General features: G+C 27.5%; 4 protein-coding genes and 1 pseudogene across 4 annotated transcripts; 2 read left to right on the top strand and 3 right to left on the bottom strand.

The window, feature by feature from the left end:
- Positions 1 to 1959: 1959 nt before the first annotated feature.
- LOC119669902 (inactive ubiquitin carboxyl-terminal hydrolase MINDY-4B) lies at positions 1960 to 8195 on the bottom strand. The gene is made up of 8 exons (XM_038079950.1): positions 8086 to 8195; positions 3718 to 3929; positions 3295 to 3466; positions 3172 to 3237; positions 3007 to 3077; positions 2747 to 2897; positions 2608 to 2688; positions 1960 to 2486 (listed from the first exon to the last, which is right to left on the bottom strand). Exons 1-8 carry the CDS (start codon positions 8140 to 8142, stop codon positions 2025 to 2027), a joined length of 1272 nt encoding a protein of 423 aa, XP_037935878.1. The 5' UTR covers positions 8143 to 8195; the 3' UTR covers positions 1960 to 2024.
- A 4670-nt stretch (positions 8196 to 12865) lies between these two features.
- LOC119669213 (putative Dol-P-Glc:Glc(2)Man(9)GlcNAc(2)-PP-Dol alpha-1,2-glucosyltransferase) lies at positions 12866 to 14752 on the bottom strand. The gene is made up of 5 exons (XM_038079035.1): positions 14449 to 14752; positions 14067 to 14391; positions 13865 to 14007; positions 13616 to 13792; positions 12866 to 13546 (listed from the first exon to the last, which is right to left on the bottom strand). The coding sequence occupies exons 1-5, from the start codon at positions 14602 to 14604 to the stop codon at positions 12995 to 12997; spliced, it is 1353 nt and encodes a 450-aa protein (XP_037934963.1). The 5' UTR covers positions 14605 to 14752; the 3' UTR covers positions 12866 to 12994.
- A 3225-nt stretch (positions 14753 to 17977) lies between these two features.
- Positions 17978 to 21574, top strand: LOC119671430 (protein phosphatase methylesterase 1). The gene is made up of 7 exons (XM_038082056.1): positions 17978 to 18204; positions 18358 to 18556; positions 18614 to 18723; positions 18850 to 19161; positions 19219 to 19422; positions 19490 to 19647; positions 20760 to 21574. The coding sequence occupies exons 1-7, from the start codon at positions 18131 to 18133 to the stop codon at positions 20909 to 20911; spliced, it is 1209 nt and encodes a 402-aa protein (XP_037937984.1). The 5' UTR covers positions 17978 to 18130; the 3' UTR covers positions 20912 to 21574.
- LOC119673553 lies at positions 20556 to 20626 on the top strand (annotated as a pseudogene).
- Positions 21575 to 22871: 1297 nt separating the features above from the next.
- Positions 22872 to 25547, bottom strand: LOC119676984 (UPF0193 protein EVG1 homolog). Its single transcript, XM_038088251.1, has 3 exons — positions 25248 to 25547; positions 24808 to 25182; positions 22872 to 23115 (listed from the first exon to the last, which is right to left on the bottom strand). The coding sequence occupies exons 1-3, from the start codon at positions 25381 to 25383 to the stop codon at positions 22943 to 22945; spliced, it is 684 nt and encodes a 227-aa protein (XP_037944179.1). The 5' UTR covers positions 25384 to 25547; the 3' UTR covers positions 22872 to 22942.
- Positions 25548 to 26524: the final 977 nt, after the last annotated feature.

Here is a 26524-nt window from a genome sequence, read left to right as displayed (position 1 = left end):
CAATTTCACTATAAGCATCACAACTTGCTTCGATTTCAATTCAATTTCACTATAAATATTCATTACTTGCTCAAACTTATGAAATTTTTATTGGTTAATATATTTTTACTATTACATCTTCCTTTCTGATTTAAATAATTCTTCAAATATTGACAAAACACATTTATGGGAGCATAACATAGCAGTAACGGAAAGAATCTCCTTCTATGTAATTTACAAAAAGAATATTATTAGGTAATTTACTATGTAGATAAAACAATATTTAATTTTGCAAAAGCTTTATTATTCTTTACATATATATAAACAAAATTTTTTTAGAAATAACTATAACAAGATGACCAAAATATTCGTGAAAATAACTTCACGTAAACCGTAAAAGCCAATTTTAAAAATTTGCTATTTAAGAAGTAATATTATTAAAAAATATAACAATTTTTTCAGAAATTATTTAATTTTTTTTAAAACCTGATCCACTAGTTTCAAATTAAAAAACTAAAGATAAATATAGGTAAATATATAGGAGATATATTATATATTATCATATTCTGTTGCGTATACGGTATATAATTCCCCCTTTACTGCTATAAAAAATCAATATTAACAATCTTTTCTTCATTTTATTATTATTATATTTATTAAAATTATTTATTTTTGAATTATGGGCGTAATGGTTCAGTTTGGGTGTAATAAAAAAATTACATTTTATATAACTATAATTTATTGCAAAATTGCATTAGTTTAACTGATAAACTACCACAAAATAACATGTCATAAACTGACTATAAAAATTGTTGGAACAATATTAACAATCTTTTCTTCATTTTATGTTATTGTATTTATTAAAATTTTTATTTTTATATTATGGGCGCATTGGTTTAGTTTGGGTATAATAAAAAAATTACATTATATATAACTATAATTTATTGCAAAATTGCATTAGTTTAACTGATAAACTACCATAAAATAACATGTCATAAACTGACTATAAAAATTGTTGGAACACTTCAAATCACTATTAAATTTTTTAACTTTTAATCACTTATAATACTTGTTGGAATAAATATAAAGTTATACTCTATATATATATACTTAGGCGAGACTTATTATCTGACAGAAAAAAAAATGTACTGGTGCATTTCTCTAAATCTATTACGTACTACTTTTGAATAGCAATATGCTAAATAAAATATATTTTATATCTCCAAATATATATAAGATAAAACATTTATTGTAAATAAAAATAATGTATACATAAAGATATTTTATAAAGACAACTGTTGTATAATTATAAACACTGAACATGATGATTAGTTTTTATGAGTAAATAAATATAAAATATTTATAAGTATACATCTATATATATATAAATGTTAAAAAATGAAGAATTTTGTATTAAACGAAACAATATTTAGTTTAATTTATATTAAAAATACCAAGAATTATAATATAAGCAACTCTTAAGTATTATAAAAATTGTATTTAAATAAAATATAATTAAATAAAGCATCATAATGAATTTAGCTAGGAGTTATTAAAATGAAAAAACTTTAATATATAAGCTCATTTTATTAAAATTTAAACAAATTTTTACATTTCATAAAATTTGTATTTTAAAATGTACTAAACAATCTAAAGAAAATAAAAATATTTTTTATTTCAAATAAAAAAAGTTTAATTACAAAAATTCAAAAATTTTTGGTACTATCAACAAAAATTATATAAAATTATTTAATAATAAAAACACATTCATACATTCAAAATAAAGCGTTTTATTTAAGTACTATTTAAACATATGGTTTGTTTCACATATATAGTTTATTATTTTAATTTAATAAATAAGAAAAGAATTAGTGTTAGTGTTCAATGCGCTATTATATTATTAAACTGTTTCTATCTATCAAATGTGTTTCATATATAATTTTAATAAACTTTTTAATTTTTATTTTTTAATATTTAAATGTATAATATATATATATATAATAAAGCATTTTATTGCATACTTTCCTTAATTAAAATTGGAAGGTTTACTGATTTGTGCTAAATAAGTAGCTTAAAAGTGACGGCTGTCCATGGAAACGTATATGTGCCTCTTCCCACTTTGTGTGTATCAAACGCTGCAAAGGAGTATTTAATGTATTTTCTTCTTGCGATATAATATCTACACTATTTCCTCTGCCATTTTGTTCGTCCTTGTTACCACGTCCAGAAAGAGAGTTATTTTCAGATGATGGTGATTGCCTTTCTAACATGCTGCATGCCATTTCATTATAAGTACGATTATCAATAGTCATTGATAGTTGATGTCCCGAACAGCTATAATACATTACATCAAATCGTGATTCGGCATGATAGTTCCTTAACAATTCCGGATTTTGATTAAAGAGAACACCAAAATGTCCAGCACAACTTGTTACCCAAATAGGTGAAGTCGGTGTCTTAAGTCGAGAGCCAGGTTGTCTCATAACTACCGGTGCTGACGAGGAGGACTGTTAGCAGAAAAGAATAACTAATTAAAAATTTTTTAAAGGTAGTATATCATTGTGTAAGAAACATCTATTATAGTTTATTATTAGCAATATTTGACTTATTAATAAACATAATACTTACATTTCTTGCCTGTCCGCATTCATTTTCCCACAACAACAAACCTATTGTACAACGGCTTAAAATTCCATATTGCGGTACAGCCTTCAAATGTATATAATCGCTAATGGGAATTTAAAACTCTAATTAATAAATTACATACATAACTATTTTCATCTCCAACATTTATAACACCATTGTGGATATGAGGCGTAGCTCTACCAGATATCAATAAAGTGACAATCATCAGAGAACCTTCCTCATTGGTCGGTAAAGTTAAAGGTTGGTTATTGGAATCTAAATCTGTGCGTATTCTTAGAGATTGGAATATGTTTAAAATAGAAACATGTATAGAAAGTATAGAAATTATTTTAGAACAGGTAAATAAATATTTTTAAGTCTTATATTTTCATTAATACTTACTTGCCCATTGTGCGGGTTAAGACTGCGCTATAGAGAAATAGCAGAGTACCAGGCGTATCTTCTTCTGTAAACTGTAATATATATATATGAATAGTTATGATTTTGTATTTTTCTTCATATAAAAAAAAATGGAATAGTTAATATTTGTTGTGTTGAAAAATTTACTTGATTAAAGTTACGCTTAATAAAGAATTCCAATTCATCATGAGGTGACAAAGTAAAGACATATAACTGAAAAATTTATTTTACATTACATTAAAAATACATTAAAATAATATAGAAAATTACTTTTTCAGTTACTGAATCATGAAAATATGTAACAGTGTGAGGGACAAATGGTTCATCGTCAGGTGAATGTAACACCATAATAACTTTTCCCTTGTCCGCTATATTTCGTAATATCTCCACCATAGCGGTAACCAGTGCCAGTCGTTGCATTTCCACACTTGGACTTAAAAGGCTTAATGAAAAAAAAATACAATTAATTGAATAGATTTTATACTATATATGTATATATATGTATATTTATGGATGGTTTATTTAATTTAATATATGTTTTACAAATATACTGAACAAAATTTATTTGGATATAATTTTGTACTTAAATCAAATGCATAGTCAATATTTATATCTATATGTATCGAATATGTTATATAATCAGATCAAATACATAACTCTTAGATAATATGACAATATTTATATACTACATACTCCGTATTACAGCTTGAGCGCGCCTTACGACTGAATAAAAAATATTTAAGGGCAAAAGCTTGTACCACTGATAAAAGACCGCGTGTTGCATTGCGTGGTGAACGTAAACCATAAGGTAGTTCTTCTTTTGGTGCACCATATATGAAAGGTGTTTGAGTCCATTCAGCTCTCATTGGCACAGCTGATGTACCAAATACTAATTGCCGCAATTCCTACATGCGAAAATAATATATGTATTAACATAAACATTGTTTTTAATTCTTAATCATTGGTATGTTAAAAAGCAAAATGTTAGAGATTGACGTTATTCATTTAATTGATTTATGAATAAATGATTGCCAATAAAATATATAAAACTAGCGGACCCGACAGATGTTGTCCTGCATGATATACTAAGCGATTAGGATATTAAGGCAAAAGTAAGAAATGAAAGGCAAATAATGTAATAATTTTGTTATTCTTTATTTTAAAATAACATCAATTTTTCTAAAAACAATTCGTAATAATCAATAATGTTTGTTTAATTTCATCTTAATGCGAGTTGATGAACAATATTTTTAGTCAATTCTTGACGATTATAAATGAATAAATTTGACGATTTTCCAACGCGAGAACATGCCACATATAATTGGCCATGTGAAAAGACCTGATTTTCTAGATCTATCCCACAAATCGATATTGTTTGACCTTGTGACTTATTAATAGTCATGGCAAATGCCAAGCAAATTGAAAATTGCAGACGGCTGTAGAATGGAATGGGTGAGTCTGAAGGGATCATTGGGATTAATGGCAGGAGAACAGCTTCACCTTCAAATTTGTCATTCAAAATTGTAGCTTCAAGTATATTGCCCATAATTTTTTCTATAGGTGAGCCAATTTTTAATCTTAAGTTATGTGGTGGCATTCCTGGTAAATCCAGCGAATTTAAAAATTCAACAGGATAGTTGAACGATTCATTTTAGAAACTTTAAACTTTTTAAACAAATCAAAATAAGCATGAATAAATTTTAAATATCTAATATAAATGTATATGGATACCAAAAAACTGTATAATAATTAAAAAAACATTATCCAGTAGAATAATAAAAAATATATTAAATATTCTTAATACCTTAAGTACTATATTTGACTTCATTAAAAAGTAAAGTGCTACAGAATACATATACTTATACATAAAAATATAGTCAACTTCTTGTAAAAATAAATGAAATAAAAAATAAGGCCCTATTACGTTTGATAATTCATTACTCTTTGTTTATTAGAGTAAATAGTTTATACAAATATTTCTGAGATAAGGCCAAATATCAGGATCTTTTTCTGTTCATTTTTTTTCTTACAGCATATCTTCCAGCACTTAGAATCTCGACTACCCTTTTCAATTGCTATACTAATTCTGAAGAAATCAATGAAGTTATTTATACAGATAAACATCTTAATTGTATCTGAGTTTTTAATTCTCCTTCGACTTACATCTTCAAGAAGAATAGACAATGTCCCTTCTTCAGTTCAACCGATCATAATTATCATTTATTTCACTGTATACACAAATTAAAATTTGAAGTTCAAAGTTCCTGACTCGTAATAGAAGTAAGATTCAATTTCAATGTCCTTCTCCCACCTCATTATATGTTGGAAAAATTATATCCTAAATCCCACATTTTATACTCATCCTCGTAGCTTTTAACAAAGTACAATGGTTGACTTCTGCACTTTGTTATCGCTAGACTACTTGAATAATACAAGATTGTCAATTGTGGCATTAGCACCACGAATCGTTATGCCACAATTCTTATAGACTATGTATCTGAAGAAGACTAAAACTGTGACACGTTTTCGACACGATAACGTTAATGGTTATGTTAACTTTATTCTATGTACTCCCAAATATTAAATAATTTAATATGAAATATATAAATACAATAATTTTCACTTTTATTTTACGTATCTTATTATGATTATGTTGTTATTATAATAGTGCCTATATAACCATTATATCTCTTTTCACTTTTGACATGAAAGAGATACAATTTGAATATTAACCGTGTTATTTACTTTTATAATTATTACTATGAAGAATATAACAATTATTATTTTATATTATTATAATATTACTTATATTATTATTATATTTTTATAAAATTATTATACTATTATCATGTATATTTATGTAGTTTCTTGATTGCTTCGAAATTAACTGTTATTTTATTTTTTATTACAAAAATTTTTCAAAATGTGTTTTTAATATTTTATCAAATAAAACATATTTTTACATTTCACTAATCATAAAATTAACATTTGTATTATAGAAGTAGTTATAGTTTTTTATTTATTTCAACTAAGTTTAAAAATTTTAATATTATTAATAGTTAACAAACTTTTCTATTATTTTTTCAACTTATATTTTAATATTAAATATTTTAATATTTTTGAATTTTATTTTTAATATTTGTGTTATCTGTGGTATAAAAGTACTTAAAAAAAATTTATTTGCAATAAAATATAAATTTGAAATTTACTTTTCATTCTATTATATTACTTTAACATACTTATTTTTGCAATTTAAAATTTTATATATTGTAATATTAATTAAATTAAATTAAATTAAATTAAATTAATGTGAACACAATATTGACAAAAATGCTTGAAACATATTACAAATTGCAATTTACAATATATTAAAAAATAAAATGCATAATTAACAGTTATTATTTATTTGTTATTTTTTTAGTTATTATATGTATATGGCACTTTTCATAGAACTTTCATTTCTTAGCTTTAATAAATAAACTTATGAACATTATTTTATATTCTGTATTAATTTTTATTATTGATATTTATTATTAATATTGAAATATATTAAGGTGAAAATATATTAAGATTTCACAAGTAATAATTAATTATATATTTTTTTAAAACTATTTTATATTATTTCTTGGTTTTTTTATAATTCGCGATTTTATTGTTATTAGTCGACACATCATTATTTTTTAGACTTTGTATTTTTAAAGACATTTTAATTTATATATTTTAACTGAGATGAACATTCACTGCTCACGTGAGTGAAGTAAAGACATTTACATGGTGATTAACATAAATTCAGTTTATACAGTCTTACATTTTTAACGTATACTTAATTACATTAAAAATTTATTATTGGAACGTAATTATGAAGTTTACTGAGTTTTTTTTTTGTTTTTAATAAGTTATTAATGTATTAAAAACTTCCTTTTTATTGCGACATCTTTATTTTATTTCGTTTTATTTAATTTAATTTTATTATATTTAATTTCGTTTTATTATATATTATTTAAGATTATTTTATTTTATGTGTATTTTAAATATTTTAATTTTAAATACTATTAATATATTTTTTATATTTTTTAAGATTATTTTATGTTTTTATATTGTATTATATTTTATTTTTTTTTTATTTTATTTAATTTTATTTTATTTTATTTGTATATTAAATATAATTTCGAAAATGTCTTTAAAATCTACGATAATATAATCTATAATTTTCTATATATTATATCTTTAATTGTAAATATTATAAATATATTATATATTATTTAAGATTACTTTATTTTATTTTATTTGTATCTTAAATATAATTTTCTATATGTTATATCTTTAATTTAAATATTATAAATATATCATATATTATTTAAGATTAGTTTTAAATATTATAAGTATAAAAAGTTTTAAATATTATAAATATTTTATATATTATTTTATTTAATTTTATTTTATTTTAATTTTTTTATTTTATTTGTGTCCTAAATATAATTTTATATATATTTTATCTTAGTTCTAAAAACTGATCAACAAATTTCCTATTCTTAGTTTTTAAGTTAAGCTTTTATATAATAATTGATTTTTTTTATATTCTATATATTATTATTTATTTTTTAATTCTGTTCTATTATATATTATTTTGATAATATTTAATTGATAATAATATTTGATATAATAAGTTTAATTTATAATATTTTCCTTCATATTAATTTATTTTTTATATTTATATTTTAATTTTTAAATAATTAACAAATTATTATTACGACCAATATTCGATACTTTTTTTTTTATTATTACTCGGCTTATGTCGTTAATTAAACACATAAAAATTAAAAACGTTTTTTTAAAATCAAAAATTACACTTACAAATTTATGTTAAATATTTAATTGTATTTTAATTTTTATGGTATAAAAAGTTATTTATTTTACAGATTCTTCGGTCTACTTATTTAATACAATTTAAATAGTTTGAAATAATTTTTGATTTATATTTTCAATTTTCTACATAACATACGTAGGTATTTTTAGTTAAATAATATGTTAAAATATATTTAAAATATTTTTCAACCTCACCGTTGCTAATTCTGCAGAAATTGGTGTTCCACCTTGAGCCAAAAAAGATTTATTCATACTGAATGAAGTTCAGAAGTTCCGTTCTGATTTATTTTCGGTACACTCTCGAACGCTACTCACTTTCAAATGCTTTAAACTCTGCAAAGCATTTTTATTTATGCCAACGAGAACCTGACAAAAACATCCTTTTTCCATTTGAATTTGTTTGCTGCCTAAATTTTTTTTGGCATATAATACTTGCATATGTTTTCCTTTAAATTTTTATTGTTCACACTTGTTTTGCAATAAATTTTTAATTTGATATTTATGCACTTGCAAGTGCCCCCGTATGTGGGGTGTTTGGTACTTTATTTAGGAGTCGTTATTCATAGAAGCTCATCAGTGGGCGGTCGAAGTTGTCAGTCAGGGCAGGCAGTTCTTCACGTAAATAAAATTGAAATTAATTTTTAGTTTTGTTGCACGAATAAAATTGGAAGTGGCGCAGACAGGCTTTGTTTGACAGTTAAATTGCTCATACACATAAATACAGTAATCCCCCCTATAACACGGTAGATTGGTTCCGCGTTATAGGAAAACGTGTTATAGGAGTATTCCCGTATACCCCATACACACGTGCAAAGGTACGCAAAGCTAATTTTGAACTGTACAAATCCTCGCGTTATATGGGAGAATGCCCGTGTTATACGAGGGATTGAAATCGCGTAATATGAAAACGCGTTATAAGGATACCGCGTTATACGGGGGATTACTGTACATGTGAGTTTGTTTGTGCCAAATACCATTTACGAAATCTACGTTATATGTGTGTACATATGGACACACTTTCACTTACATTGCTTCAAGTTCAAGTGATTTGAACTAAATAGAATGTTTTCTATATCGAATAAAACTAATTGTATAAAAAGACATAATAAATATATTCGTTTTTATTTAATTCTAGTACACTTTAAAGATGCAGCCATTTCTTTTACGTTATGATTATGAATTAAGAATTAAGTTTATTTTAATTGTTTTAATTGGGATACTATATAGGTAGACTTAACTTCCTAAAAACTATTGTTTCCATTGATCGCAATGCAAAATGATTTGCCCTAAAAAGCATGGCATTGCCGGATAAAACTCAATACTCTACGAGAGTAGTGCACTGCGGCAATGTTCGCGATCCTTTTACCGCACAAACCGGGCTCAAACATGGTTGCCTCTTATCTCTTTTCCTGTTTGCGGTGATATAAGATTGCATATTAAAATTTTGTTTCCAGAAGACAAGGCATTATGTGAAGGGTCAATCAACATCTTGAAGACCTTGACTATGGTGACGACATAGTTCTACTCGCTTCAAACAGGGAACATATGCAAGCAAAAATTGACGATCTATGCATTAAAGCCAAGGCAGCTAGGCTACGCATCAACGTTTCAAAAACTAAAGAGAGCACAATTAAATCATCTCACACACTATCTTTTAAGGTTAACCATGACGCTATAGAGAACGTCAACGACTTCTGCTACTTAGGTAGCATAATTACTCCGACGGGCGGTGTTGTACAAGACGTTCAACACAAAATAAATAAAGCCCGTATTGCTTTCGCTAGTCTACGCAATATCTGGCGCTTAAGTGAACTGTCTACTACGACAAAAAACAACGTGTACAATGCATGCGTTAAGACTGTACAACTCTATGGCTCCGGAACATGGCTAGTTAGTACTGACATCAAACAAAGGCTGAAATTATTTACTAATAGATACCTGCGCAATATATTTAAGATGTGGTGGCCTTGCGTAATTTAAAATGAAGGATTACTTCAACTAACTAGACAAAAAGACATTAACACCTAAATAAGAAGGCGTAAAGGCAATTGGCTGGGTCACACGCTCAGCAAGTCTTATGAATAAATCTGTCACGCAACATTACAGTGGAATCCGTCAGGCTCCCGTAGGCTAAAACGATTACGAACTACTTGACGAATGACCATCTTAAATGACACCGGCAAATCCTTTAACGAACTTAGATACTTAGCTTCAAATCGAAATCACTGCAGATTCTTTGTAAATAGCCTATGTTTCTGATGGAATACCGCATAAAATAAAATAAATGTCGACTTATGAACAAAAAGCAAAAAATACAAATAAAAAAATTAACTTATATCGGTAGTCTAAAAAACCACAGGTTGATTTCAGGAATTTAACATTAACACAAAAAAAAATTAACATTAAAGGCAACTCTACTTAAAACAGGAGCTAGAGGTATAAATTTGAAGTCAAATAAATACATCCTACCCGAACATTTGCAAATAGATTCCTTTCGAACAATGCTACTTGAGACTATGAGGTACAAGCCTCCCAAACTCCTTGCCCACTATCTTGAAGAAGAGTTTCCTCTTTCTTCACTTATTCCGCTCTACAACTATGGTTTCCATGATCCCGAGCGTAGGGTTTACTCTTACCTAGATCCTCTCGCAAGTTAAGCCCTCCCCCTAACTTAGGCTTTGATAAATTTAGCTTGATAAATACTAAGACCATTCGCTCTCCTCTCTGCCTTTGATTACTGGAATGGGGTGGCATCCACTGAACGCTTCTGAATCTTTCACAATCATTGCTAAAATGTAGTTTTAGTGAGTTCAAATCTCACACTATGGTTTCCGATACTTTCCACCTACTGCAAAAGATAAAAATAACAAAAAAGCAAAATACATTTCTGTAGTATTGTACAAGTACCCGAATAAGCTACAGTCGCGGGCTACTATTGAATTTAGTAAAATTTCACTACAGTGAGTATCCTCCACTACTGTAGCGACCGACTGTAGTTTAATCGTGAATTGAGAATTACTCTGAAAACCGGTAATCGCATGAAGGTACCAGCTCTTTTGCTTGTGAGTTAACTAGAATTTGCTTTGAAAGAGAAAATTTTGGATCATTATTTCGTAGTTAATTAGAGTTTTGATTATGGATCAAGTAATTTTAAAAAGGTCTCCGGTCCACAAAACGGTGTGCCGTTTTAAGCCTGATTTTTGCAGGCTTATCCGCAACTTCATCACCGTAATTTCCAATAAGTAGGCACACAGCAAACACCCAAATAGTTTTGTCCTTATAGTAACTACAGAGTGCAGAATATTGACTATCTATACATATACTGATATAGGCGCTTTTTATAATCTTTGGAGGTAAAGACAAAGTGAGACCTGAATGAACATCTAAAATGATACATTTGGTTTACATTATTTTATGATGTGATGCTTGGATACTGTACATAAAATCTATGAACAAACTGTAAACCCTTGCGCAAATTTCGTAAAATACCATATTTCAGGCATAAAATACTTAATTCCAAGTATGAATTAAATTGCATCCACTATTTCGGGCATAAAATACTTATTTCCAAGTATGAATTAAATTGCATCCACTATTTCGGGCATAAAATACTTACATCTAAGTATGAATTGAATTGCATTCACTACTACTACTTACTAGGGCAACCCAAATTGCAGAATTCGCTGTATGGGAAGGAAATAAATTTCTTGGCTGCAAAGTAATCGGGATTGAATCAGACTAAGATTAATGGGACAGCTTCTACAACCCGAACAAGAGAGAGATTAGATAAGTCCCATTTTATCAAAAAAGTAAGTAAGTCAAAGATTTAATTAATTAAAATAATATGAAAATAATTGTTGTTGTTGCAGTTCACTACTTTTCGAAACCAATCTACCACTGCACTCTGGTCCATTTTCTTTTGTTTTTGCTTGAAAAAAGTAATAATGGTTAAACTTGATTCTACCCATAATGAGTGACACTAAATATCCTAATATTCCTCAATTTATTTAGTGTGCTTTCAGTTCAGATGAAATCTACATTTAACATTTACCTGTAAAATATGTACTTTTATAAATATTGTTTAGACAGGTCAATGTACTAAAATAATCACTGTACATATTTGATATTTTGAACCGAATTATTTTTTAATTATGAACTTGCGAAAAGGCAGACATTAATATATTTTTCTCTTAATACCTAGGCCTACCTAGGTAAAACCATGCCAAATTTCCAATCTTAAGATAACAGTGTAGTTTTGAATGAAACTTTTGATGTATGCGCATCCAATATACAATATTAAACCACAAAAATAAATTATTTATACTATTGAACTAAAAATCCATTTATGCACACCTTACATATTTTTAGATAGAAACACAAGGTTATTGTAAAATGCAATATCCAATAGCACGCATATATTTTTGAGTATAAATTTGAACTTAAAAAGGCAATTTAAAATAATTCGATATACACATATAGAATAATAGAATAAAAAACTTAGATTTTGTTACAAATTAGAATTTTTATTTTGACTCGATATATTAAGATTATTACACAGACATATATTAATAAATAGTGATATTTAAAATTTTATCGGTAGCTGTAGAAAAATTTTCTCTCATAAAAGATCAATATCAGATATTTTTTTTTTTGATAATAATTTAAATCAATTTTTTTTAATCAAGTTTTTTTTTTGTTATATATATTAGTTATATATTATTATATTCTGTATGTTATATTAAACATATTTTTCAGTGAATTACTATTTCTTTTATCGTTCTCTGGCAATAGAAATTGTAATTTAATAAATAGTTTAATAAATAGTCTACGTTTTTACATTAAAACACCCTTTTTGAATAAACATTTATGTTAATAATTTTTGTTTATGATTAAAATTGTCAAAAATATTTTCGTTTTTAATTTTATTTTGCGCTTTTCGTAAAAATGTAAAATCATTTAGTTTTAATCATTTAGCATATTAAACTTATATGAAAGTAAAAGGGCCGAATGTACAAGTAATGTCTTGATTTTTAATTGTGATTAATAATCGCAAACCACATAAAATATTTTCCGATATACTTAAATTCAGATTTAAAAATATATTTTACCATATTATTCTCTGTGGTTCGTTGAAATCTTGCCATATAATTTCTTTTGTAAAGAAAATATAAAATGTTAAAGCGTTTAAAGCCAAATAAAATCCCAATTCTAGCCATTGGCTAATATTTTTTTTCCCTGTTGGATATGTGTGTAATCGAAATAGTACAAATGGTACCAGAAAGTAACGTACTTCAAGCAAGCGCTGAAAACATAATACTAATACAACTGATATCCAATACATTATCTTAAAACTATCACGCTCGTGTCGTAAGCCATTATGAAGCGCAATTAATGCAAAAATATACACTGGAGTCACAGCATATTTAAACCAACTAAAGCGTCCATATAATCGATTCCATATATAAAAAGTGTAATGACGATTATCTGCTAATAAATAAGGATGTACCAAGGTATTCCACTTAACTATAAGTACACAAACACCAATTACGAAAAGTACTATAAGTTTTTCATGTAAAATAACTTGTAAAGTTACTTTCAATTGTTTTATAGAATTCGAAATAGCAAATATTAGTACAAAAATGCTAAAATAGAATAGCTAAAAGATACAAAATATATTAACTTATATATTATAAATATTGTAATATATTGATTATATATATTTTACCTGCGGTAAATGAATCGAGGCTTCGTGAGCTTGTTTATCACCAATAACGATTGAACCATTAATAAAAACAAAAGCAACAAAAGGTAAAAGAATTACTAAATAAAAACATCCTTTTTTCAATATTTGCCAAATACTTCTGAGCATTAATTTAAAATTGGTAAGTATTTCCAGCCAGGTCTATAATATAATGTAAGTAGTTTATGATCAAATATATTTAGAGTATGACTATATTTAATAGTAATTGCGTACCTGTACTTTAAAAGTTTGCACCTGATGATATTTTATTCTTTTGAATGCAGCATAATTTTTAATTAGCACATCTAATGACATTATACCAAAAGCCATGCCCACCCAAACAACATTTGTTTGCCGCATTAATACACTAGCAGCAGCTATCATAATTAAAGGATGAGCATAAAAATTATTACATACAGCATTATATTTAATATACCATAAACTGCAGCTTGCAAATGTGATTCTTTCTGCCAAAAGTAATAAAATAACAAAATTGTTGTCAACGAGATAGTATCTGTGTAGTACAAGTGACTAAAAAAGTATAAAGGTGGTAATGCGGCTATTGTAAATGCATCAAGTGCAGCCAAAGAACTTTTGGATCTTTTTAGATTTCGTCGCCGAATTTTGTAGAGTAGTACTACATTTATAACTGCAGATGTAAAAGATATTAATCGTAAGCCTAAAACGGAGCAAGAATTTATCGGGTTAAGCACCAGCGATATCAAATACAACCCAGGAAATGTAGTTATTTTGGGATCCCACTATAAAAAAAAGTATTTCAGGATTTTATGGAATGAAGATTATATGATTCTACTTACAATATCAAAACGTTTATTACAAAAATGTAATCCTTGTCTTAAGTGAAATTCTTCATCTATTACGGAATGTGTTGTAGCGTAAACACGTAAAAATAGTGGTAGTGAATATGCTACATACAATATTGGTAACAATAATAGCCATACATAATTTTGCATTTTAAAATAGAACCGAATTACTTCCAGTCACTTTAATATTGTTTATAAACAACAAACCGGCAGAATTGTATACTAAATCAGCTGTTTTTAAACCAGTTGCCATAAAATGTGGAAACCTAATGTATGTGGCGTTGCCACTAATATAAATTTTACTACTGTGCATACATTGTTTTTTTTTTTTTGATAGAGCCACAATAATTATAGGCCTTTTCGGTGGCTCGCAAGTACGGCAAAAAATGCATGTTGGCCTATGTTGGCCACACGAGTCATTGGCATCACCGTTGCAATCTGTCAAATGTTTTGTTTTGACAAATAGCAAATCTTGTATATGTGCATATAAATCAAATATATTTTTATAAAAATATTATAAAATTAAAATGAACATGGAATTAAAAGGAATGGTAAAAATATTGGAAATTTAAAAATAAAACACTAAGATAAGTAAATTTTTGTAGGTACTGTCGATGTTGGGTGAAGAAAGCAACGTTTTGCAGCGGCCGAGGGATGCAAGTTGTTTAACGAATTTTTAAATGTTGTGAATATCCAAGTCTTTTTTTTCTGGTTTCCAAAAACCCTTCCTTTCGTGTCAAGTAGCACTCTAGAAAACACTTCGTTTCCTTTGTGGTCCATAGTTTGCGTGTATTTCTATAAAAAAATTTTTTAGAAAAACTTCAAAAATTATGTTTGTTTATTAATTTTACGTATGTAAACTACAAATTAAATGAAATAAAATAAATGTTACTTGGTAATAACTAACATAATAAAAAATTCAATGTGCTTAATACTTACGATTTCTCCATTCTTATTATTTCTTTGTTACTTTTCAAGATTTTTCAAATTTTTGAATTCTGTTTGAATTTTTATTTCCTCAATTTTTGACATTTGATTGCACTATTCGTTGGAATTTTCAATGAAGGTTCACAATAGTTCGCTTATTGCGTTGGTAACATTTTTTTTTTTACTGGCCGATGTGGTTGGCCAGCATAACTATGCTGGCCGAGGTAGAGAAAATAGTGTTGTTGTTTTGCGTACATTGCGGCCAGTATAGGCCTGCATACGCCAGCAACTTGCTGTTTTTTGCCGTACTTGCGAGCCACCGAAAAGGCCTTATATTTAGAATAAATGAATATTGTACGATATAATTTTTAATAACTGTAAATATAGCTACTATTAATTAACATAGCTTATCTTAGAGTTTACACGAGTGGAATTGCTCCAAAATTCATATAAAATCCATTTATGGACATATGATTAGCTTAAAACAATTGTATTATACCACATAAAAGCATATTACCAAGAATTAACGCACTGAAAAATATTTACTTGGAATTTACTTTGGCCGTACTTTGAAAAGATTTTTATTTTCAATGCAGATTTAATTTGAAATAAATTATGCAGTTCTTAATCGTGATATATGTTAAGCAATATGAGTGATATGACTACGAATGCTATAAAGGGTGGTGCTTACAGCTTATTGCAGTCACTAAGAAAGAAAATTCGAATCTTCTGTCTAAGCATATCTAACCGCTGATACGAATGAGCTATAGCAATATTTGCAACTTTGCGTTAGCAAATCTCGAAAATTCATAACTTCTATTGCGTAAACCGCGTTCAATAAAGGCTCTTTTCCTAAATGTAGTACTTATTTTAGTATGCTGACACTACTATTGATTAATGCTTGAACTACTTAACACTACTTTAGTTTGAATTCATGCTTGTTAAAGATCAAGTGACACTGATTGTAGCTAAACATCGAATAATTTTGCAGCATTTTGAATCCAACAGCTTCATCGAACATTCAATCGCAGTTCATAAAACATGTTAATGACTGTACATATTACTTAATATGTATTTGTATTTAGCAAATTTAAAGAACTTCAAAAATAGTACCTCTAAAGAATTTTATTCAGGACTTCAAGAGGATCAATCAAAAATAGAATAGATGGTCCAGTATTACCTTGAAACATGCCCTTGTATATTTTTAAATCGTCGCCAATGGTGATATTTAGCTTACTAGTTTTTTCGCTTATTAAAATTTTTCGTTCGACAATAGACCTTTTCTTTTGTAAGCATGCCACAAAAGAACAAATAAAATAAGCATTACTTCCGATGGAACTCTGGACAAAATGGAGATTTTGTTAGGCTTATATATACAAAACACGTAATAAAATTTAAAGTTAAGATTTCAAAAATGAATAATAATTGTTTGCAATTATTGGTAAGAATATTGCTTTATTTACATGATTGTGAATAAAATATGAGTTTAAATGCCTTTTAACAGTAAAATAATAAATAGAAAAAGTATCGTATTTATTACGAACAATGAGGACACGAAATACGAACCATTAATGAAAGTATTCGTTGACAGTTAACTGAAAATTTCGTATGTACTTCCAAAAATCGTTCACAATAGACGAATTTTTAGTCTTGGCAACCATGAGATTTGAGCTGTTTATTAGTTAAGCGGTTTCTAAAAGGTTGGACTAAATAAGCCAGCAGTGTTGTTGTTTCATACGTTATTTTTAAAATATCCAGTTGTTCTTATGTAATATCCTTACAAAAGCAAAGACCGAATATAGAATATATGTTTACTTATGATTTCGATAATTTCGCATAAGTTACGACACTCGTGTTTCGCCTTTTTGAGCATGTATTTATATAGTCGTCTTTATGTATTACCCAGAGTCATCAGCACCTCGCTTATTTGATCCTCTGCAAAGTTATTATCAATTATAGTAAAATTGTTAGCCGTATAATTTTTCTCTATACAATTATGGGCAAGAATGCAAATATATACAGCCTACGTCTATGGATTAACTTGCCCACTACTTAATTGACCTGCTTAATATTTTTAAAGAAGCCATTGGACTGTCTATAAAAACGTTCATCTTACAGTTAATTGTTTCTTTCAAACAAATAAGCTCGAACTCTATTTTGTTTTTAGAACCGTCTGTATAAATTTTCAAAATATTTTGGTTCGGTTGAAAAATTTGAACCTATTTTTCGAAATATATTTAATTTCGTGTTATTAAATTTTTTTAACTTGTTTCTATACCCAAATCTATTCATTCTGTATATACTTACCAATTAGATAGTTTAGTGAAAAGTACAACACTCTTTTAATTAAGTAAATTCGATTGTCACTATTACATTGCATTTATATTTCTACTTATACAGTCTATATTGTGCAAAATTATTCGTATTGTGATGTTGTTATAAATCTCAACTTATATAACTCTTAAAATTGTGAAATAAAACCATTTTAAAACCATTGAAAAGAAAAATCAAAATTAATAATATTATATAAATAAGTTACTTAAATCAGGCAATATTATTATTATTATTATTCAATGGTCAATTTGTAATCCATAAACTTTACAATCTATCCTCCTGAAAATTGACAACAGTGCAAAAAAACAGCTGTTTTATGCAAATGAAGACACCACCAAAAACGGTGTAAAATAATATAGAGCGTTGGAGTAATTATTTAATATATATTTATTAAGTTATAATAAAGTTTATCTAAATGTCCAGTTTACAAAGAACCATGTTAAAAGGTCGATTGCCTCCCACAGTACCTGGTTCCCGTATAGGTAGATCGTAAGTAGCATTTTAAAATTAGAAGTATGAATAATTGCAAATTAAAAAAACAAAATATACAATCAAAAATTCAAGGCCAATATGCGGTTTTTATTGTAGATTAAATTTTATTTACATCTTATTTTACATTATAAACACTTTTTAATATCTTAGGGACTCGTTCAAGAAATCTCGAGTACGTGATTTCAAGCCAACTCAATGGAATGAGTTTTTTGCATATAAAGAAGACGTGGTAGTAGATGAAAAACGAACATTTCGTATATATCGTACGAAGCAACCGGAAAAAGTTGGACCGACTTTATTATTATTGCACGGTGGTGGCTATTCGGGGCTTACATGGGCGCATTTTTGTGTAATAATAACAAATTTGATAATCAAAACTTTTATAATGTTTTTATAATATCTATAGGTTGAAATAACAAACATTATACATTGTCAATGTTTATCAGTTGATTTGCGTGGTCATGGGGATACCTGTACAGGAAATGAAGATGATCTTTCAGCTGATACATTAGCACAGTAAGTTTCTAGCATATATGTTTAAACCTAAGTGATTAACTTGATATGTTATCAATTATATCACTATCGATAAATATAGGAATAAATTAGGAGTTGTCTTATAATAAATTTTTACTATTGTTTTAGTGATATTGGTGATTTACTTAACAAATTATATCCGGATGAAAAACCACCCATTTATCTCGTAGGGCATTCAATGGGTGGTGCTATTGCTGTACATTTTGCACATTTAATGATTATTAATAATATAATCGGCATTACTGTTATTGATGTCGTTGAGGGAACAGCTATGGAAGCTTTAGCAAGTATGCAAAGTTTCTTGCGTTCTCGTCCAACGCATTTCAAAAGCATTCCAAATGCAATTGAATGGTGTATTCGAAGTGGTCAGATACGTAATGTAGACAGTGCAAAAGTGTCTATGCCTGGACAAATTATTAAGTATATAAAAATTTATTTCTCACTTTTTGCAAAATATACTAAATTTTTTATTTTTAGTTGTACAACGAATAAATTAGCAACAAATGAATTGCCTCTACCCGAAAATGACGATGATGATGCTTCCAGTACTACACAATTTACTCATCCCTTTAGTATTTCTGAAGATGAAGAAATAAGTGGAGCTAATGAGGCAACTAATGAAAGTGATAGTAGCATAAATTTCACAAAACCACTAAACGTAAATGATGATATTGCCAAAAAGTATGTTAATTTTCTTAGAATGTGCACAATTTATTTTATTTTATTTTATTTTTTCTATTTCATTTAGATATACTTGGCGTATAGATTTATCAAAATCAGAAAAATATTGGGTTGGGTGGTTTTCTGGGTTAAGCGATAAATTTTTAAATTTACGTATACCTAAACAGTTACTTTTAGCTAGTATCGACGGTTTGGACAAAACTCTTACTGTTGGTCAAATGCAAGGTATGTATTGGTTTCTTTACTACGGTATCAATTATTCTCATAATGTTAAAGCACTACATACGTATATAAATCTATGTTTTTTGTACTTAAAATTCATTTTTCGGCCAAACAATATATAATTAATAAAAAATCCATTAGTACCTAATTTTTCTGAAATGCTAAGACTAAAAAGAATGTTAATATGAAATTTAGTAGAACTTAAAAAGATCTGTAGGTGTAAATGTTGATGGTTAAATCCATTAAAGTGTTTTAACTATTTCTTTAACTTAATAAATTCATTTTTATTATTGTTTATGCGAGACTATTTAAACTCAAGTTTACTATATTTGTGGAAAAATCGTTATAAAAATGGATCTGAAAAATAAAATAACTAGTTTATTCGAAATGTAAATTTTAACGAGTGTATTAGATACATACATAGTGTCTCAAATGCATAAAGACAAGCTAATGTTTCAGACACATAGATTCAAACGAGTATTTCAGATATAAAGATTTAAACGAATGTCTTAGATACACAGTTTGAAACCAGTGTATTCGAAATGCAAACTTTAACGGAAGATTTCTAGACGTCGATCCCGCTATTTGTGAAACCACAACTATTTATCAATATAGTTAATTTTAACAGTAAAACATTATTTTATTGAAAATACTTATGTTCAGAATTGTTTTACTTTTTTATGATAATAACATGGTGTATGTGCTTTTATGTTTATTTTTATATATATAGTCGTTAGTATGTGTCCTATCTCTTATAAATTGTATCATTATCATATCCACAATATTTTCTTGTTTGGGCGTAAAATGGAAGCTGCCACATCAATACAATTTAGGATAATTAAAAAATTAGGTTTAACGGACTTTAAAATAATGAAAACTATAAGAACTATATGTTACATATTAGGACTATTAAAACTATACTTCACAGGATCATTTCTGTAGTCCGTCTTCTTTTACTTTAAATACAAAGTAAAACCATTTACTACTACTATATACTCGTATTAGCTTAATAAGAATTATATGTATTTTGCTTGCCTATATTTGTGCATGAAGAGTTCTATTTCATAAATTCTATAACATAGAATTGTGCTATTTATAATTTATTATTATTTTAGGACGTTTTCAAATGCAAGTGCTAGCACGTTGTGGACATGCAGTACACGAGGATCGCCCACAAGAAGTTGCAGAAGTTGTTAGCGGTTATTTAATTAGAAATCGCGTTGCTGAAGCTGTTGGAGAATTTCGTTGTCACTTGCCTGCTTGCTAAATTATATGTGAACATTTTATGAACGCACAATGAAACAAGCAAGTATTAATAAAAAATTTGCGATAAAAATCGTATTTAGTAGTTTTATAATTGATGTGTTATAGTATTAGTTTTTACAAGTTTCTATGGCGTTTGCAGTTTAAGCGTACAGGAAAAATGATCAAAATAAACATAAATGCGAAAGATTAACATTTGAATTTATACGATTATTTGCAAAAAAAAACGATATTTTGTAGACTTCAGTTAAACTAATGCACCCGTTTTCTTTTGTCGAGTTCAAATTTAACATGCTATTTACATCTAAGATTACTTCAATATTTAATATGTTGCTATTATATTCTAGTATTAATTATTCTATAAAATAAAAAAAGGAAAAAAAAATTTATATGTTATAAATTTGTATAAAGCATTGCGATCAACGTGCTTGTAAAACCACATAATATTAACATTATTATAAGCTTTTTAAAGCTTATTGTACATTTTTCAATATTTGGAACTCATACTCATGATTTAGCTTAATTCATAAAAAGAGTACCCACACAGATCTATAATAAATATCAATATTTCTAAAAATCAAACCTTTTAACCAAGATTTATTTAACATGCAATTTAAAAATACATTTTTTCACATATAGTATTTAATAAGTTATAAATATACTCCCAAGAAGTACTTTTCAACTTAATTTATTATTTTTAAATTTGTTTCAAAAAATCGAATTTATATGAAATTTTATGTATGACTCACGCTTTCCGTTCCATATTCTAAACAACTTTTTTTCTCCTCACCCTACCTACGTCCACTCGTATCTCAACCAATAGATTTATGTTGTAATTATACGATGTTCCCTGGTATCTTACGGGCCTTAATAACAAAAATAAATGACTCATCTGTTTTAAGTAAACAACTACTAATGTTTTCTAATTTATAAATTAATTAAAATATTATTTTTAATTCAAAGTACACTTTTACCTAATAAGTTGATTTTAATTAAACTAATTAATTACAGCATTAGCTGCTTTAATCGATATTATATCTTTTACTAATTTTGGATTTAATATATATATTGTAAGTATATACACAACGATCATTTTATTTTAAGATATTTTATAACATCAGTTAAAGACAATTAAAACTCGAAAAAATGGTATGTCAAATTTACACAATTAATAGTTGATAAAATCCTAATCATAGCTTAAATTTTGCTTCCATGATCAACACTAACAATAAAGGAAATAACAGAGGGTCAATATAAATTTCAATCAAAATTTTATATAAATTAAAATAATTTTAAATGCTAAAAATAGAATGATGTATACTGAATAAACTATACAATATATTAAATAAAGGCAATCAATTACTGCTTAAGCAGAGCGCATATATTATAATTTGAAAAAATTACATTGAATTAAATATAAATAACAATTTATAATTATTTTAATTATTTACTTAATATACTATATGTAATTATATATTGACTATTAAATGATTTTGAAATTTTTTTACATTACTTAACTGCCACATAAGTTATTACAATAATATGTATAATCAAAAATTAAATACCACATAAAATTATTTACTAATAATTATACAAGAATTATATATAATTTTAAAGAAAATAGTTTAAATATTCATAAAACTTTTGAATAAATAAGTTTTGATTGTATGTTTTTTTACAATAAAAAATGTTTGGTCGCAGCTTTTATAAAAAATGCCAAATTTTTAAAAAAAACATTTGTCTAAAAATTGTGAAGAGAAACTTATATATTTTATGTGTACGATAAGGCATATATAATATTATATTTTAATCTTAAATTTACTATATATTTATAAATATTTATTGCTATTTTAAATAAACAAATATTTATGCAAGAATTCAAATACTCTTTCAAGTTTTTAAAAATATATTTTTAATTTAGCAATTATAAAATTGTTAACATTTACAAAATAACTAATTTGAGTTTAATGTTTAGTTTTGCAGAAAAATTTGAAGAAAATTGGCAGTAAAAAATAAGTGAGAATTTATTTTTGAATCAATCAACATAGCGAGCTCCAAGTTTTTCTAAATGCTTTCTTTCTTGAAGACGTTTTATTTTACGTAAGCGATCAGCAATTTGTGAACGGATTTCATCACGATATTTCTCACCCTCTCCAAGCTGCTCCATTTCTGCTAACCATTCAGCTCGATCGTTGATTTGCTTCAGTACTAGGGTAAATTATAAATGCATTAGTGTTAAGATATATTTATGAAAACACGTCAAAAATATAAAAAGCAATAGTTGAAAAATAAGTTACATGGACTACCAAATATGGTAATAAACTCGTCAGTCTAAATAAATACAAATTTTAGCCCTATTAATGTATAGCTTCGCCCCATTAAGGTGGAAAGATTTCAACAACTGGATCCGGACTTCGGTTCAGGATTTTCACCTATGTCTTTCCTCAAATTTACCTTACAACTCTTCACTTTATTCATTCTATCCCATATTGCATTGTCATATGCTATATGTTTATATATGGTATATATGCTTGCTTTCTACAATGATTTAAGTTACAACAACCACCAAACTAAACTAATCGAAACGATGACCTCATCACTGTTTGGAATTAATTATATAAAAGTCATTCTTGTTACAAAAAAAAAAAACATTTATATCCACATTTAATTAACTATGGGCATATCTTATTAATCAGTGATAAATACTATCCCTCCACAAAGCTATTAATTAAAACGAAATTCGAATATTTTCTAGGACCACTGATGATGAGTAAGTGGCAATAGTCGAAACAGCGTTGTATGGTCAGTCAAATTTCAATAAATTAACTTCATTTTTGTTCTTGTCTTTTCTTTGCTATTTGAATCCGTCTAACTTTTAAATAGTTTATTTTCATCATAAAGACAAATCACTTTTTGCAAGAAAAAATTAACATAAATTTAAAAATCATATAAATTAAGCATTCATTATAGATGATAGTTCCTTTGATGTCTGAATTACTCAACTTCCTCTAGAACTGAACCCTCAGATCTGTAGTAATTCAACACTCCGAATTTCAGTAATGAAAAAGTAATAACATAACAAAGCGGGATGTACATAGTTGTTTCCATGAATTTGCGTATACTTTATGATTTTTTCAACGGACCTTGATTATCTTCTCTTAGAACTGTATTTAATTCAGACAGCAAGATCCATGTACAAGCATTTACACATTGTAATGAGGTTTTTTAACGGGAACTGTTATTGTTTTAAAAATAAGAAAACTACCATAGACACTGAGAGCATAGAACATAAAATAGATACCAATGTGTGTTATAAATTGAAACAGATGCTACACACATTCGTCATTAATTCTCCCTTTCTCCCTTTACACACAAGTCTGTCTTTATTTAAAAGTATAACTATTGTTATATGTCACTAAAGTGGCGAAGTTTTTAAATCTACGAGTATACATTGGTATATTTAAATTTTTACATCTCTCTTCTTCACTTCCTATCAATGCATGTACCGTAGACAACATCTTGTTGATTTTGTGCTTAGAATAAAATAAATAAAAATAAACGGTACCAGCTCCCAATGAAGCAAAGCACTGAGACCGTAGTTAATCTTTTGTGCTGCAATAGACCCTAACCGAACAAAAGACATTCCGTCTTTCGAATGAAAGCCAGAATGTCAGCCATTGAGGACCTCCTAATGTCAGAAGAGGAGAGTAGTTCTCGCCCCATTGACCTCCTCCTAGTCCAGATCAAGGTTGAGAATGTGACTGGAAATCACGCCTGCTTCTAAGCAGAGTCGAGAATATATCTTTTCGGACAGACCTATTTTGTTAAGGTGATAACGCACTTTCAACTTCCCACCAGCAACTTCAACTCTATTCTGCTGAAGCAGGATTTTGTACTTACTTTCATCAATTATATTTTCTGATGTTGTACATTCCTCATTTTTAGGTTGCTTCTTAGGTTTCAACACAGTTTCCGAAAGACTTAATCCAGACATTGCTTCCTGTAACTGAAATTTAGCCTTTTCATTTGGTTTACGATTGGTAGGACGAGGACGATAATTTGGCATCTCATAAACCCCACTGGCCATAATTTGTTGCAAGCTCTTTCGTTTTGCATTTCGAGCACGACGCAAGATTTCGAGAGCATTCTCATCTGGATCTACTGATGTATCAATTGGTGGTGGTGGTGTTGGCTTCGGTAAAGGCTCTCCATTACGCAAATGGTAATTAATTTTATCGCGCATTAACATCGACATTCTGGACTCCCGCATAAGTACTTCAAAATATACATAAATATGAAATTTATTTGGTCAATCTTGATTTCATAATTTGCCAACTTACGTTGTACCAACTCAGCTGTCTCCTTACTGTACTCCACTTTTGGTGAATGAAAGAGACCACCCTGCGGAATACGTGCACTGGGCCACATAATTTGAGTTCCCTTTGTCGCACCAACATTTTTATAGTTCGAATTCATTTTTCTGTATATTTAGCCTTTTTAGGTTCGTAATTAAATCAAAATTTTTAAAACTTTTTAACACTCAAATAATTTCAGAGGATAATGTTTGTATTCCACTATTCAAACAATCAAAAAGTATCCAAGGCAACGTTATTATGCAGTTAAATCTTACAAATTTATTTATTTTTATTGTGTTTCTATATTATTTTAAATTAATTTATATTTGTGATAGCTTCTAATGTTACTATGTTATTTTATCGAATGATCGATGTATTATATAGTATTGCTAATCTAAATATTTAAAGTTCTAAAAATGTAATCGAACTATGTTAATATTAACTTCAGTAATATTTACGAAAGATAACACAACAGTAAATTTTATGTGTTATGCTCCATATTTATCTTTCACTTCCAGTGTATCACAGGGCCTCTCTCTATCTATATATCGAACCAGCTGTTCCAACTGATTGGCCACAACTTTGTTAATTCCACCTAAGTACTTGTCGTGTAATATTTTCTGAGTCCGAAAAGGATATGCTCAAATCGATGCCAATTGCGACCGCATATTTCTTAAAGAATCGATAGTTGATTGTAGTTGTGTTTGAAATGTGTATCAATAAAATATGCCTGAGAATCCTGTTTGGAATATATATTATATTATACTTTCGTGATTGTTGTAATGTCTCATGCATTTTGATGAAGTTGATGAGTATTCATCCATTTCATAATTTGGGAGATATTTTTTCCCAAATTCTTTCGTTACTTCAAGTATTTTTGGGTTAATATGTTATGTCTGTGAATTTAGTTCGGGTCATTAATTGTATCTTTAAATTCGTTTCTGATTTGTAGAGTTTAAATTTTTTTTTGTATATATGCCAAATACAGCTGACAGTTTCAAAGCTATGACATTTTAATTCGTATCCTCTATTGACTATTTCGAGCATATATTCAAAATGGACTTACCTTAGTTGCTAATTACCTTCTTATCTTCATAGCATACTGTAGCACAATTTAGATTTATTGAAAATAAGGTGGTTAATTCTTGTCTTATAAAAAAATTTTTTGGAGGTTCATTTCATCTACATTATCACGTTTTTCCTTTATCCACGGTTAAAATTTGATTAGCCTTTCGGATGCCAGTCTTTAGCCTACCAGTCGT

This window comes from Teleopsis dalmanni, chromosome 1 (genome assembly GCF_002237135.1).
Source record: "Teleopsis dalmanni isolate 2A chromosome 1, ASM223713v2, whole genome shotgun sequence".
In the NCBI taxonomy this organism is placed as follows: Eukaryota; Metazoa; Arthropoda; class Insecta; order Diptera; family Diopsidae; genus Teleopsis; species Teleopsis dalmanni.
This window is presented reverse-complemented; position numbering and strand designations above follow the sequence as displayed.